At 41.0% G+C, this 17465-nt stretch overlaps 1 protein-coding gene across 4 annotated transcripts in view; it reads right to left on the bottom strand.

Moving 5' to 3' along the window:
- The window catches only part of ALCAM (activated leukocyte cell adhesion molecule), a 224915-nt gene extending 209635 nt beyond the window's left edge, over positions 1-15280 (bottom strand). For 2 of the 4 annotated variants that reach the window (XM_080654160.1, XM_080654162.1), the window contains exon 1: positions 14525-15269. In XM_080654160.1, coding sequence (XP_080510286.1) covers positions 14525-14597 — 73 coding nt within the window. In that variant the 5' untranslated portion in view covers positions 14598-15269. Of the gene's footprint in view, positions 1-14524 lie in introns of all 4 variants that reach the window. The other 2 variants (XM_080654161.1, XM_080654159.1) reach the window with 2 other exon arrangements.
- Between the last annotated feature and the right edge of the window lie 2185 nt (positions 15281-17465).

Below are 17465 nucleotides of genomic sequence, written 5' to 3'. Positions count from 1 at the left end.
TGGTTATAAAAGTATATTGGCCATTATTTTGCAAAGTGCTACTGTGCATGGAACACAGCAGGTATTCAATAAGTGGGAGCTAACAGTGACAACATGTTAGACTTATATTGGTTCATCCGAGCAAGTATTTTTATAACATATTAGAAAAATACTAGAATTTCTCTGCAGGAATTCAGGAGACAACTTGAGTCGCAGATCATAGAAGTAAAAATTTACTAACAAGGTTGTCTATGGAAAATAACAGAATAAAACCATGATATAGAAGTTAAAATTCAGAATAACTGGGAAGGATCCAAAATAAAGAAATATAATCAAGACTTAAAATAAAAAGTTTTAAGAATTAAGACTATTTTGCCCAGAGAAGAGCCCTATGTGATCCTGTTTATCTATGTCACCCCAATAATTTTTTTTAAAAATACACTGCTGGACCTTAAAAAAAAAAGACTTAAACCATTAAGGTTTTACCTATCAAATACCATCAAATAATAAGATGCTATGATAAATCCATTTCTGTACTGTTTTTTTGTTTTTTATCAGTACTGGCCTGTTTCTTAAAATGACATGTTACCTTTAAAAGTATAAAGTTTACTTTTATATATATATATATTTTTTTTTATTGATTTCAGAGAAGGGAGGAGGGAGGGAGAGATACAAACATCAATGATGAGAGAGAGTCATTGATTGGCTGCCTCCTGCACGCCCCCCATTGGGGATTGAGCCTGCCATCCCAGCATGTGGCCGGACCTGGAATCGAACAGTGACCTCCTGGTTCATAGGTCCACACTCAACCACTGAGCCATGCCAGCCAGGCTAAGGTTTACTTTTTAGTAAAAATAAAATCATCTCATTTTTCTCATAAGTTTTTCTCAGGTTTGTGTCTGAAACTTTAAAATGCTCTGATAGAAAATACATTTGCAAACATCACACCAGACTTTCTCCATATTATCTCTAAATTTTATTAACAGCATTCAAGGAATGGCCTACAACACAAATGTATTTTCTGTGTCACAAATATATTAATATTGCCTGCATGACTGATTAACTTGTTCAAGAAATATTTTCTACACTATTTTTTGCCATATTTAGAAAAAGCCCTTATCCACAGTTTTAATCTAAGAATTAAAAGCAGGATAAATAAAAGACTACCAGTAATTTACTGCCTATTGATAATGTGTTCCTTTATCCTATAAAAACTTAGTTTTAAAAATAAACTAATTTAAATAAATTGTATATGTCTCTAGAATATCTTACACTTAATGTTTAATGTCTATGGAAGCTCTAGAGAACACAATTATTCAAGTTTTTATTTTATATGAACTAGGATTGGCACCTGGAGGAAAAGTAGACTGACTTTATTCCATTTCTTCTTCTATTGCATTGCATAGCTTGAGCAGACTACGTCAAATACTTTATTGTTTTGTTTATTTTAAGAACCGTAATTCAAGAGGTTAATCATCCTCTAATTAAAGTTCTAAAAGAAATTGAGAGATTGTCTCAATCTACATATTTCTTAGTCACATGTGAATAAATGTTGCAGCTTTAAATAGGCTTCATTAATAACCAACACTTCTAATTTTAACTAATGCATTTATTTAATCATCATATATGTGCTTGGGAAATACTATATAGAAAATGAGTAGAAAAAAAGATTAAGAAAAGAGCTCTTGCCTCCAAGAACACAAAAATCCTCTTAGAGAGCATGACAAGATAAATAAGTAATAGACAATAAATGAAATTAGCTCTGGAACTACAGAGGACAGACAGTTTAGGGAACTAAGGGGAATTTCTGGAGGAGGTGGCATAAAAATTGTGTTCTAAAAGATGGGAATGCTAGTTATTTTTTTTTTTTCAGATAAAGGAAGAGTGATAGAGGATTGTGTGAAGGGGGGAGTTCTAGAATAAGTCAGTGACATGAATAACAACCAAGGAACAACAAGGCTATGGCTCACTTAGAAGTAGGGCTGGAGCATAGAATTTCAAGAAAGAGTGTGTTAAAAAATAGAAGGACCTTAAATGCTATGATAGGAAGTTTGCATTTTATCCTTACTCTAGCAGGGACTCTTTGAAGTACTTTAAGCAGATTAGTTACAAGATTCTACTCATATCATATCATATCATATCATATCATATCATATCAATTTGATGGCAAAGGGGAGAAGAGATTGGAAGGGGGGCTAGACTGATGTTTGAGAAATCTGTTAGACTATATTTTTATGACTTTCTTAGATTATTATGATCACTGTGCTCTATTTTATTCTGAATCTAGAGTCCACATAAATCTTAAGCACATGTACTTTTCTACTCCTAAATAACCTCTGGCTAATTTATACTGATGACCTAAAGCAACAATATGCTTCACATATTGTGAACTACAGCCTACAATATGTCTTGTTTTTAGCTTTAAGTTTACCTTTAAATTTAGATTTAAAACTCAGGATTGCAATGTAGTGATGCTTCATTATCAGATGAGAATGGCATCATAATGAATATGATAGTAATAATCGATAAAGTCTGGGAGTTTATGAACAACTTATTTGTTTGATTAAGTGAGTAGATTCAAAGTTATGCCCAATAAATAATATAAAATCACTCTCATTAATATTCCATTTTTATCAGTAGAAAAAAAGGTGGTATGGGGAAGAGCTATAGCCGGCATTTTTATAACTTTGAGACAATTTGGGGTCTCTCTTATCTAAATACTCCTGGTACTAAAATTGTTTTTTCATAATCATTATTACTTGAATAATACTAACAATGTATGGAGAGATGATGATGATGATTATTATTATTAATTTCACAAAGAGGAAGGGAGAGGGAGAGAGAGATAGAATCATCAATGATGAGAGAGAATCACGGACTGGCTGACTCCTGCAATGCCCACCATAGGGATCAAGCCCTCAACTCCGGCATGTGCCCTGCTGACAAGGAATAGAAGTATGACCTCTTGGTTCATGGGTCAATGCTCAATCACTGAGCCACACCAATCTGGCCGGAGAGCTTATTATTTGACAATCATACCACTGATTGAGCTTCATATGTATTAATTTATTTAATCTTCCCTAAAACCCTAAGGCACTATTATCCCTATTGCAAAGATTAGAACATAAGAGGGCTTGATCACTTTGCCCAATGTCACTTGGGTGGAGGATGGAAAGTGGAGACACAGGTTTAAAAACCACACAATTTGCCCTAGCTAGTTTGGCTCATTGGATAGAGTGTCAGCCTGCAGACTGATGGGTCCTGGGTTCGATGCTGGTCAAGGGCACATGCCTGGGTTGTGGGCTTGATCCCCATTGGGGGAGGTGCAGGAGGCAGCCAATCAATGATTCTCTCTCATCATTGATGTTTTAATCTCTCTCTTCCTCTCCCTTCTTCTCGCTGAAATATATATATATATATATATATATATATATATATATATATATATTTATATTTATTTATATATATATATATATATATATATATATATATATATATATATATATATATAATGAAAAGTATCATATTTATAATCCAGGTAGAGAAAATGCTTGCAAAATAAAGTACAAATCCCACCAGTTTGAACATTTGAATGTAAATGCTAGGCAGAAACTTACTTATTCACAAAATTAAAATATGTGCATATGTACTGATATGGATTCCTTTATGAATATTTCTTGCTTTGTTTTAAAAATATATCCTCAGCATATACTTGTTAAAACAAATATTTTTCTCCTTTCCATCATAGATCCAAAAATTGCAAGGTGAAACATATTCAATGGCACTAATGATTTTTATAAATTAATAGATGATCGTACTTTTTATGAGCTCATAAACAGTTTTGACAAGTTGATTAAACTTGTTAGAAGAATTGCTAAAAACATGATGTATTTAAAAGTCTGCTTAGTAAGAACTATATGTGGAGTTATATGACCACCCCCACAATGTATGTTGCCCAATGAACCAACAAAAATAAAGAGGCACCCCGACATACTTTTGTTGGAACTTTTAAAAGATACATACTCTTTTTATGGAGACATAATTGACATGTAACATTGTATTAGTTTTAGGTGTAAAACATAATGATTTGATATATGTATATAGTACAAAATGATTACTACAATAAGTTAGTTAATATCCATCACTACACATAGTTACGTTTTCCCTTGTGGTGAGAACTTTTAAGATCTACTCCTTTATCAACTTTCAATCCTAATATATAAAAAGCCAGGGGCCATCACGACCGAAACAACTGGACAGATGACCGAACAGCAGGCTGCCTCGGTGACCAGGCCGGCAAGGGGGTTAGTGAGGGACGACCAAATGACTGAACAAAAATCTGTGTGGGGCGACCAGGCCGGCAGGGGGGGAGGGGAGGTGCAGTTGGGTGCAACCAGGCCAGCGTGGGGGAGCAGTTACGGGCGACCAGGCTGGCAGAGGGCAGTGAGGGGCAACCAGGCCAGCACGGGGAGCAGTTAGGGGCAACAGGCCAGCAGAGGGGGGCAGTTGGGGGCAACCAGGCCAGAGGGGAGGCAGTAGGGGGTGACCAGGCCAGAAGGGGGGGGCAGTAAGGGGCGACCTTGCTGGCAGGCAGAGGTGGTTAGGGGTGATCAGGCTGGGGGGGCAGTTAGGGGCAATCAGGCAGGCAAGCAGATGAGCAGTTAGAAGCCAGCGGTCCTGGATTGTGAGAGGGATGTCCGACTGCTGGTTTAGGCCCAATCCCAGGGATAGGGCCTAAACCAGCTGTCAGACATCCCCCGAGGGGTCCCAGATTGGAGAGGGTGCAGGCTGGGCTGAGGGGACCCCCCCCTCCCCCACCGCACCGCCATGCATGAATTTCGTGCACCGGGCCTCTAGTTATAAAATAAAGTACATACTCTTTGAACTGTAATTTTAGAAGTTCTTTCTAAATTAATAATAGAGGTATTTTTTAATTCAGCAATTTCACTTCCAGGACATTTTCCTAGCAACATAATTTCACATATGGACAAGAACTTGTATTAGGATGTTTACTTCTATATTGTTTATAATAAAACAAGATTGGAAACTACATTTCCAAGAACCAAGATAATGTTTAGTTAATTATGGTGCATACTATAAAACCCAATACACTGTGCTAAAAAGAGTGCTGATATGGGATAATTTCTTAATCTTCAAAATGTGTGCTAAGTGGAAAAGGAAAGGTACAACATGGTATGTACAGTATGTTCATTTTTTTAAAGGGGGGAAGTATACGAGTATTTAAATAAGATCAAAGAGATCCTCTTCTGAACCCCTTAACTAATAAATAAATTAGGGAAATTATAGGAAAGTATATGAACTAATTCAGGGAATACCTAGTTACCCAAAGGAGTTAGAAGCCATTTTCCTTCCCACCCTTACGTCTTCTCTCATACCATTCTCTCAACCCACATCTTTTGCTGGCTTATTCTTCAGTGCATACTTCAGATATCACATCCTAAAAGAACCTTTCAGATTTTTGTCCTAAACTTTAGACCAAATCTGGGCACTTTGATGTAAAATGACCTTTATTTGTTCTTGTAATATTTAGCAAAACTTCTAGCAAAAAATTATAGAATTAGTTAATTGACTTGTTTTACAAAGAGAACATAATGTCTTGGAGTGACTACAAACTAGTTCATTGCAGCAACCCTAACAGTATTTATCAAATGCTGTTATATATGTTGACTTGTTTATTCACATGAGTTTTACTCTTGATTTGGCTAACAGTGTGACCTTAGCAAGTAGCTATGTAATTTTAAAATTCTTTATAGCTCTAAAACCTTGAATCGATGATTCCAGGCCTAAATGAAACTAAGAACATCATTGTCTCTAAAAACTAGCTAATTTGCTATTGAGTTTTATGTAATCTGTTAACCTGAGGCTATCTCAGCTGTCAAGTAAGAAAACTGAACAAGATGAATGTGTAAGGCACCTTCTCATTTTTCCATCAGCCCCTCTTCTATCACATTTTGGCTTCTGACCATGAATCGCATATTGCAATATTATATGCCTTTAACCCTTAAGAATCTCCTCTCTCTCTCTCTCTCTCTCTCTCTCTCTCTCTCTCTCTCTCTCTCTCACACACACACACACACACACACACACACACACACACACACACACAATGAACTTTCCATAATCTGATTCCAGGGGAAGATAAAGTTTGTGAGGTAGGAAACAGTGTTCTTATTGGACATTGCTTTAGCCTCTGTAACAGCGGTGGGCAAACTTTTTGACTCGAGGGCCACAATGGGTTCTTAAACTGGACCGGAGGGCCGGAACAAAAGCATGGATGGAGTGTTTGTGTGAACTAATATAAATTCAAAGTAAAGGAGTGGAGGGGAGAGCAAGAGAACCCTCTGCTCTTTCGGCTCCGCGGGCCGGATAGAACAGCCGAACGGGGTGGATCCAGCCCGCGGGCCATAGTTTGCCCACGGCTGCTCTATAATCTGTCCTTAGGATGATTATGTTACTGCCCAAGGATGAATATGGGGCTAAGGATCTGCAGTAAGGGTCTTTGCTGCTGCCACATCCCCCATTATTGTTGTGAGAGGTAGACTGGTTGCAAAAATGGTCCTAACTCTCTCTCCCTCTCTTAGTCTTTATCCACACCTTTTGCAAAGTATTTTTAGCTCCTTCCATTCAATAAGTGGATATGATTTCCCCATCCTTGCTCCTTCCAATAGGTGGGTATGATTTCCCCACCCTTGAACTTGAGCTGAGTTTGGGACTTGTCTTCACCAACAGAATGTGGCTTCCAAGAAAAATAAGCCTAAGGAAGCATCTCTCTCTCTCTCTCTCTCTCTCTCTCTCTCTCTCTCTCTCTCTATCATCTATCTATCTATATCTATATCTATCTATCTATCTATCTATCTATCTATCTATCTATCTATCTATATAAAATAAAAGCCTAAGTGACAGTTATGGCAGAACAACCAGAATGGCCTGTTGCTATAATGTGCACTGACCACCGGGGGGGCAGACGCTCAATGCAGTAGCTGCCCCCTGGTGGTCACGAGCTCCCATAGGGGGAGCGCCACTCAGCTAGAAGCTGGGCTCATGGCTGGCAAGCACAGCGATGGTGGCGGCAGCCCTTCCTGCCTTTGTGGCAGTGCTAAGGAGCAGCGAGCCGAGTGGTAAGGAGCAGCAAGCAGGCGGGTGGTAAGGAGCAATGGGTCCCGGACTGCAAGACGGATGTCCAACTGCCGGCTTAGGCCCGCTCCCCCCGGACTCCTGGACTGCGAGAGGGTGCAGGCCAGGCTGAGAGACACCCCCACCCCGGTGCACAAATTTCATGCACTGGGCCTCTAGTAGATATATAAAAGGCTAAGTGACAGACTATCTGATATGACGCACACTGGCAATTTAAAAATAAATGTCGACTCGGGCATGCACGATACATATAAAGTTCTCACTGGCACCAAGCGCACGTGACTCCAGAATGTATCTGAAGACAAATATTGGCACAATGTATCTTTGAAGCTGAAAGAAAGCATCGTCCATGTTTTTGTTGTTTTTATATCATGTCTTTGTTGTTTTTATATCATGTCTTTGTTGTTGTTGTCTATTAATCAATTTATCAATCATTGTTTTTATCAATGTTTTATATCATGTTTTTGTTATTTTTATATCATGTCTTTGTTGTTTTTATATCATGTTATTGTTTATTAATCAATTTATATATTATTTTCATATACATTTTACTAATTTTCTTTCATCTCTAAAACTTCTATTATAAAGAAAGAGTGAATAGTGATTTAAAATATTTTGTATTTTAATGTTATAATACTATATTATATATATTATTTTGACATGTAATTTTTGCAGTAACATAATTACCACATGAATCTTTCTCTAATTAAATTAATTTCCTTTCAATGTGCACAAATCCATGTACTGGGCAACTAGTTAGAAAATAAAAGACCATGAAGAAGAATCAATTTTCCCTTAACAACAACCAGCCAACTCCCAGAAGTAAAGCTTCCTAGGCTGAACCACAGCAGACTAGTAGAAAACATCAGGCTAAAATCAGAAAATCGTCCCAGACTAAATTGCCAACCTTCACAATAATGTACTACATAAAATGTTTGCTGATTTAAACCACTATGTTTTAGAGTGCTTTATTATGCCACATAATTAACTGATACATTATGGTTCAAGAACTTAATAATAGTAGTGAGACCTCTTTTTATGTTTTTTGCTTGATTTGAAGCTAGGTAAATTCCAAACCCAGAAACCTCACAACTATCAGGGAAAATCCTTGGGAATATACTGACACGAGTTTTAGCCACAAAGGACAAGACCTTCTCCATTTTTCTTCCCTATTAACTAGGACAATACTATAGCATCCTTTCTTTAGCTTGTGTGCTTAGATAACACCCACTCACCATTCCTTATCTCCACCCATTGTTTGGGTTTTCTGAGTAAATGAGACACTCAGAGATAACTGAACCAAGTAACACATGGGTGCCTAATTAGGAAGAGTCAGTCTTGGCACCAACTGTTCTAGAACCTCCAAATCAGGGCATCATTTCTAACTGATACAATTGTAGCTTACATGGGCAAACAGATGTAGGACTTCCTTTAATTTTATAGACATCCCTGTAGTTCTTTTAATCCAAATTTATAGTAAGCTGCTGAGAAACCTTACAGAAGAATAGAATGGGAATTGTACAACTGGCTGAGAAAGGATTTCAGGATCACACTGCAAAAGCCCTTCCTAGATACTCCATAGTTAAGTATAGCTCCCAGGTGAATTTCAACCACCATTATTCTCTTGGCATCGCAGGTGAATTTGGTTTCCATTCCAAACCATGAGATCTTCAATGTTCCACACCCATCTCAATATTCTGGAGTTCCAAACTATATCCTTGTCTCTCTCTTATACTTGATATTAAAGGGACATATAATTCCTATTGTTAGTTCGCTGTAGCCGATATTTTAATTTAAAAAATATTAAAAGCATGCAATGGTCAGGATGAAGAATGCACATCTTAAAGTTAAGTATTGTAAGACAGACATATAAACAGGAAAGTCATTAATAATCATGTTAACCATGTAATTTGTCATCCAAACTGCACTTCTGAGAGTAAAATAGGGTACAGTTAATAATTGAATCATGACATCAGGCATAAACCAAGACTGCATTAGATATACCAGGCTGTATGGTTCACTGAATGATAAAGAGAAAGCTGTAGGAAAAGGAAAAAGGGGGAATCAAGCCAGAGAAACTAGACAGCTATCTAATTTCTAATCCATTCTCCCACAGTTTAGTTGCATTATGCTGTAATACTATGAATTCTTAGAAAATCACACATAGGCATGTTCATTGAAGTACCTAAACTTTAAAGTCAAATTAAGTAATCTTTTGATTAGAAATTATTTTGGATTATGCACAACATTGAGTTCCTCTTAAATGTAGTGGATAATTGATAACTGACTTGATAAATAAGAGAAGAAGCACTAAAAGCTAATTTCATTCTTGGAACATACACTGCAATAATGGTTTATGATAATAGGTTACCATAAAATAATTACTAACTATCACAGCACATATGAAACTAGTCTTAGCTGAAATATGTATGGTATTACATTTAATAATAAGGTGAAAGGGAGAGAATATAAATTTTGTTATTTAAGTGGAGAAATTAGCTGGATGAAAATATCAGTATTTCCAAATACAATACTTTATACACTATAGGATACTTATAATAACTGTATGATTTAAACTTATCATATAGCCTATAATCCTCTTCTTAGATATGGAGACTCTATTATGGTCTTGACTTTAATCTCCACAGTGAAGAAACAATTCTGACCAAATAAAAAATAATGAGAAATATAAATGGACATTTTTCTGGTCTTTTTCATTTCTTATTAAAAGAAAAACTGATACCCAAAAGTAATAATCAAATATTACTTCATCAACCACTTCTTCAGAGAAAACTTTAGTATTCCAGTGAGTTAGCTCATTTCTTAATATGTCACATATATTAATGTATAAAAAATGAAATGAAGGGGTCATATATGAGGTGACAAAAGGATATTTGACTTTGGGTGGTAAACACAATGCAGTGTACTGATAATATATTATAGAATTGTACACCTGAAACCTATATAATTTTATTAACCAATGTCACCCCAACAAATTTAATTTAAATTTTTAAAGAATGAAATGGTCCTTTGTGAAAACCTAACAATAAAGAATAAATAGCACTTTGAGAAGAGTTAAGTTTATATGCATTCACAGAGGCACAGAGATATTCTTTTATCATAGCTGCACCCACGTTGCTCTATTACATATTTGAGATCTATATTGCATATGTCTACTTGAGTTAATGGCTTCAGAGAGCTAGAACTCTTTAATGATGTTTTATACAAAATAAATGGCCAGGTCAAAAAGAGGTATGTGTTTGAGAATATAAGACCAAGGTGATTGTAGAGCATTAAAAATACTATATGACAAAATGCTGCCATCTTACACCAAGTAATGCTGATATTATAGTGCTCAGTTTTACAAAGGCCTATGTTTAGTGGCACGAAAACTTGGGGAATAAAATAAAAGAAATATTTTGCCCGCTTTTAATAAAATGGTGAAGTGATAATTAAGTGAAATAAAGTGTCATTCTAGTAAGAATATAATGGAAGTCTTAATATAGCACATTTTTTTTGAAAAGTTCAAATGCTGAACAAGGGAATTACTAATCAGAACCATGCATTACGTAAGGAGAAAATTTTACAGATTGGATAAAAAAGGAGCAGGAAAATAACTTTCCCAAGGTCACATCATTCTATATGGCATAGCTAAAAACTGAACACATACTAGTATAGATAGAATTTTCTGGTAACATTTGCATTGTTAAAGTATTGTTGATTTTTTTTTAAATAAGTCAACAGTAGACAAGCATTCTCTTCCAAATTTCTATTTTAAAAAACAGTTATGGTAGTTTGAATTTTCTAAAAAGTCAAAAAAATGTTTGGAATACAACTTTAGTTACATCAGTCATAAAATCTTTTGGATTTGTATAAAATTGAAAACATGAGGACAGCATTAGTATTTTCTGTGTCCTCTCTATTGCATTCCTGACCATGGTGCAAACCAACTTCTTTGTTTAGGAGCACTTGGCAGGTGTTCACGTAAGGCTCTGTTACATGAATATAGATAGCATCAACTATCACTTTTATCTTGTCCTCAGAGCTATATTTGAAGTTTAAATAGAGGCAGGCTTTCAGGAGGGATGGGTTACACTTATAGGTATTTTTAAGATCTAAAAACGTTCTCCTGGCTCTCTTAACCCAAGAGAGTTGGAGACTCATTCCTCTCCATGACACTTTTTTTTTTTTTTTAATAGCCCTATTCTAGCGTGGAGGAGTAAGCACAAGATAGTAAAATGAGTTTTAAAAGATAGGAAATAGATGGAAAATGAGCAATTGAGTTATATTGACATTTTCTAGTAATAAAACTTATATGAATTATGTGCATCCAGCCTGTCTGAAAGAATTAGAAAAGGACAAGAAAATGACTGCACCTTGTCCTGATAGGCCTTTTACCTTAGGCAGTCAGAAACAGTTTTGAGCTGAAGGTATCTGAGAGAGTAGGTCCTTAGCTCACCCTTTTACTTACACATGAGAAAGCTGAAGCCCAAAAAGGTGAAATGACTTTCTCAATGTGCCTGAAGATACGTCCTGAGCCAAACATAGAAAAGCAGTTGCTGAAAATAATACCCTATTAAGTTGTAATTTTATTGGATTAAATAAATCACCAAAGAAAAAACAACATTTACCGGATACTAAGCAGTTTTCAGTTTTAAAATTAATAAATTTAATAGTCTCACATTATGAAAGGACATTTGACATTTGATTTCAGTTGATGTTTTACCCTAGGCCTTCCTGAAATAAACTGATACTTTCTGAACATAATATACCGCTAAGACCAAAAAAAAAAAAAGGGGGGGGGGGACACTTTAAGGATGTTTATGTCTTGGAATTAACCTCATATCAGTGAGCAGTTAAGAAAAAATTCGGAGGAGGAGGCGCACAGATGAACCAAGTGAAGAAACAGTTAACCGCAGGGCCTCACCTCCTTGTTGTAAATAATCAAGGAAAGCCTTTTTAAAAGCAATACAAAGTGTCACCACAGGCTGACGCTCTTTCGATAAGAATAATGAGATTCTTTGCTCCCTGAGATGATGTGCACATACTTCATTGCCTTTATAATTCCGCTTTCAGTTTTCGTGGTTCATACATACTTTCCCTTCCCTTCAAAACTGGTAACATGCCATGCCTAAAATATATCAATGACTGGTATGCAGGAGCAGGTTCATGAACTCGAATTTGTGTGCTCTGGATCTGGACCCACCCGTGAGCACTGTTCCGGAAATGAAGGGCGGCAAGCGGGGAAGTCACTTGGCCCCCGGGACTCCACTCGGCGGGCATCCCCGCCAGGCTGGGCTCTGCGGAGGGCTGGCAGCAGGCGCACTTGCAATCCAGGACTTCCTCTCGAGTCCGGACCAGGCGCTTTCAGTGCCACAGTCCTTTCTGTTAAAACACACTGACCGAGAGTTCCGCGCATATGCCATGCGGGTAAATTCAAGGAAACCGCTGATTTGAGGGGCTGAGGCTGTGACCCCTAGGGGAACCCCGCCTGACTCGCGCAGAAAACGGGAAGAAATGGGTGCGAAGACAAAACGCGAGCCTGCGCGCCACAGGAATCGCCACGAAGGGGGTCTGAAAGCTGAACCTCTCCCCTTTTAGCAGTTAAATGTGCAGACAAACCTGTCCCAAGAGCTGACTCCGCTGGAAATGAATACCAGTGCGACTGCAGGGAAAAGGAAACTGGGCGTGTGGGTGTGTTCCCGGGGTGGGGGTGTGTTCCCGGGGTGGGGCTGTGTTCCCGGGGTGGGGCTGTAGGTGAGGTGACACTCTCAAAGTGGCGAAAGGGTTACACTGAAAACCAGCTGTGGGCGTGATTTGCTTTGCATTTTACGAACTACGGCACCCTCATCCTCCCTTCTCTCCTCTTGGCTCCAGATTGAGTAACCTTCCTTCTCACAGCAACACTGGGATCAGGAAAAAGAGAAAAAATCCGCACCGTGCCAAACCTCAGGGGCTCTCCCCTCCCGCTTCCCCGGGGTTCCTGCCCACCCCCCGCCTGCTTTAAAACCGACTGAACTTGCGTTTCACAGTCCCCGCTCCCCACCCGGAGACTGCTCACACACGCCTCGTTCTCCAACCTCAGAACAGCAGGTGAGCTCATTACCTCACCCAGACGTGTAACTTTGAGAAAGAGATCGCGAGAGCCCCCCTCCCCCGCACCACTACGACCACAAACACACACAGCTGCAGTTCACAAACACTTCGGATCCTCAGGTTCTAGCTCCCCTACCCTCCCCCCCCCCCCGCCCTTTTCCTGGGAGCGATCCAGAGGCTTTCAAACCTCCTCTTTGGCCCCAACTTGCCAACAACTGAAGAGATGTGCACAAATTACAGATGCAAAAAAGGAAGTGAGTTTTAATTTGAAAAACACTAAAGAAAGAAATAAAATAAGCAGAACCTGAAGTAACGGGAAGTAGGAGTTGTGCTTGCAACTGTCTATAAAGGGCTAGCGACCTAAACTTCATATGGGTGAAAAAAAAAAATTCTTAAAAAATCCTGAAGTCTAGAGAGGAAATAAACCTGCTGCTCCGTCAAGTGCGCTGCGAGGGACCAACTCCTGTCAGCCGCCCATTGGTCTCGGCATGACAGAGCCAGGGGACAGCCCTAGAGGGAGGAAAGGGATTCCCGTCGAGATATTTTAGTTTTGGGGGTTTTGCCTTATTTATTTTTTTTTTTTCTTTTCTGAGGCTCAGAACAGAACTGAGATCTGAGGTTGAATCACAAGTCCTGGAAAATTCACAAACCCCACGGTAAGGTCTCACAAACCTGGCTGGGTTCTTTGCCTACCGTCATTCCTAAACTCACTGCCCACCCAGACAACGCGGAGGGGGCGTCCGAACGGCCATGTAAGCTTTCGGAGGAGGACTTTAAGGGAGCTATTCAAGTCCTCTTTCTCGTCTACCTCTGCCGTCGCCTCTTCGACTCGCGCCACGGGGAAGTTACCAGGGGATTTATCACGAATAAAAAGTAGCTCCGAGAGCTAAGCGAAAGGAAAACTGCCTGGAGCGAAGTGACGTGGACTTTGAGACCCAGGGACTGGCTTGTCAGTGGGCAGGAGCTCGCCGCCGAGGCGGGAGCCGCTAGGGGAAGGGGGGGCGAGCCCGGCGAATGCAGCTCGCCGGCCCCTGGAGCCCCGACCCCGGCCGCACCCAAAGTTCCTGGAGATTTACCCAGTGCCCCAGTGGCTGCGCAAACTTAAGCCAACCGGCCGAGCACAAACGGTGGCACAGGTGACTGAACCCAGGGCCAGTCCCGCGCCCGCTCCGCTATCCGTTTACCTCCCGGACGCACCTGGGCGCCCTGCCCCGCGGGGCAAGGCCGGGGCGGGGGACCTAAGGAAACTGCCCCGGCCCACGTCGGCCAGGGGCTACTCGAGGCCTCTGCTCACCTGGCCTGAGGACAGCAGCGGAGATCAAGAGGCAGAAGACCAGACGGCAGGAGGGGGCCACCTTCGATGCCATATTCCTCCTCCTCCTCGGGAGCCACCGACGGAGTCCGCGCCGCAGGAGCAGGAGGGGGCGTTGTTCCCTACCCCGCGCTGCCCGCGCACTCGCGGGTCGGCACGCAGAGGGCAGCCGCTTCTCCCAGACACACCGCCCCCCGGTCTGTGGGCGCTGCACCTTCGGGTCTGCGCTGCACGTAACTTTCCACCACGCAGTGGCCAACTCCTCCTCCCTCCTTTCAACACTCGCCCTTGGCCCCCTTGGCTGCTTCTCCCGGGACGACGACCCTCTCTTCTCGGGAGACACTTGAGCAATTCGGAAAGGTGTACGTGGTTCTTTTTGCCCTGTCTGTTATTTCCCTTTTCTTGGAATAATAATGCTGATGATAGTGGCAGTGTGCGTAAAAAGCCGGTGCCAGGAAGAAACAGCCGGGGATGGCAACAGGGGGCAGCGGGTCCAGGCGGTCTCCTCAGGTGGCAGCAGTTGAGGCAGCAATAGCAGCAGCAGGGATAGCAGCGGCGGCGGCAGCACTCGGGGCTGCTCTGAGTGGAGGACTGGAAGGCGTGGGTAAGCTGCCGGTCTCCTCCTCCCTCCGCCTCTTCTCCCCCCCTCTCCCCTCCCGCCTTCCCAGGACGCTGCACGGAGCAGGTGGTTGCAGCACAGATCTGCAGCCTAGAGGCGCTGCAGGACTAGGCGAAGACTCAGCACAGCTCAGAAACTGCGCCGGAGAGGCGGGCTCGCGAGTGGGCGGGGTTCCTCCCGGACCCGCCCCCGGTGCCCGCCCGCCAATAGGGAGCGGACGCAGACGCGCTCCGGGTGGGCCCGGACACTGCCACTTCTCGGTAGCGTTACCCTCGTGATAACGCCTCTCAGTGCTCGCTGCTCACCCAGCCTGGTCGCGGTTCAGAAGACCAAATTGCCCTTTTCTTTCCCCAGGACTCTCATGGCATTGACTCACTCCTCGGGGACTTTTCGGTGGTGGTGTTGCAGTCTACTTCTCCTGTGTGGAGAGCAGTGGGGCAGGGCAGTGGGGGTGGGAAACTCAAAGACTTTGGGTCAGAGGGCGGGAGCGAAGGAGGAAGGAAGGGGCTGGAGGAGACGGCAAGGTGGAAACTTACCTCTAGGGAGTTAACCGGCTAGGGTCGGCCCCGGGACAATTCACTTATTGAGCTGATTTCTACTCCTTCCTCCCCTCTCCCCACACGCACCCCCTTTCGCACACACCTTTTTTTAAAAAAAGGCAGATGACTTGAGTGGACTGCCCAATACCAAATAGAAATATTTACTCTTTCCCGGGGAGATTAAATCAGGAAAGTCTAGTTAGAGCATGCTTCGTCACAAGGATCTTCCCAGTGTCTACAAAGCCAGCGCGTGCCTCTTTAATTTTGAATTAAGCGGCGATTTTAAGTTACAAACAGAAAATCCTCAAGTTATGCAGATGGAAAGCCAAGCTTCTCCTTGTCTGTTCCAGAAAGCCAGGCACCCCAGCAGATGGACAGGCTTCTTGGGCGATTTCTGAAGATTGAACCACCTCCCAGGCGGAACATTGGAAGCTGCGTCGCTTTCAATCAGGCAGAGAGCATGAAGGAATCTTTTCCTCTAGAACACCAGGGTGGAGCTGTCGGAGTCCTTAAGTGGCTCTAAATCAGGGATGCAGGATCACAACTCTCATCCCCGAAGCTTAATAAAATATTGGTCCCTGAACCACTTTGCCGGGGCATTAAATAGCCTTTCGCGCATCACAGGGTCACCCCTGTGTGAGGCTACTCTCCACCAGAGAATGCCAACTGGTGATGGTCACATACTGTGCTTTCATCAAAAGGCTTGGAATCACCAGCTAGATGCGGGTGAGGGGAGCTTGCTGCAGGAGACGCTTAATAAAACAAGCACACACATGCACACACAACAATGATATTTAACTTTTTAAAAATATTTTCATGGAGGTCCATTTTCAGCTGCAATTTTTGTCAAAAGATTACCTATCTTGTCTCTTGGGGTCTCCTTACATTACAATAACAACATTCTAGAGTAGAGCTCTTATATTTTTCCTCTGTAAATAAGTAGTTTCTCCCTCTTGGTTTTTAATGTTAATCATTTGCATCTTATGAACCAACAGGAAGGCTAATGCTATGAGGCAAATGCTTCATATATATTCCATTCAATATTTCATAAACTACGTTTGACTACATTGCTAGCATTGGATGGATTCTATAAAATTCCTATGGGGATTTTTTTTTTCTTTTAACAGAGGCTCTACATAGCTTGCATTATAACATATCACCCTAACTATTTAATCTGGATCCCCCGCTTTGTCTATCTGACCACCTTTATTTGAAGGTGGGAGTTAATATAGCATAATTGTTAAAAAGTAGATCTGCAAAAGGCAGACTGTCTGATTTGGGCTCTAACTTTACTGACTACATGATCTTGGGCAATTTACTCAACCTTTTTAGGCCTCAGTTTCCTTAAATGTAAAAAGTGATAACAATAGTGTCAGTCTCTTGAGATTGCTGTGATAATTGAGATCACACAAATAACTGGCTAGGTATAGTAGAAGGAGCCTGAGATTTAGGGAATAGTCAAAGTCTGGTTAAAATCCCTGCCTGCACTTACTCAGCAAGTGACCTTGAGCAAAAGTCAGTCTCTCAAAATCAAAGTATGATGACACATTAGAGTACCATCTTTTAAGGTGCACAGTTAAATTGGATCAAAATACATACCATAAATTAAGACATCATATGCACACAGTATCTATGGATTTCAGAAAGCAACAAACATGTTTGTAGGTAAAGTCAGTAGCTTTCATAATTCTTTTTAAAGAGGAATTTGTCCTAGTATAGGAAAATGCCGTGATAAGCCACTTGGAGCAGTAACTCCCAAGGCTAT

The sequence above is a fragment of the Plecotus auritus genome, assembly GCF_963455305.1.
Source record: "Plecotus auritus genome assembly, chromosome: 2".
NCBI lineage: Eukaryota > Metazoa > Chordata > Mammalia > Chiroptera > Vespertilionidae > Plecotus > Plecotus auritus.
The sequence above is the reverse complement of the archived record's forward strand: the minus strand, read 5'-3'. Positions and strand labels throughout refer to the sequence as shown.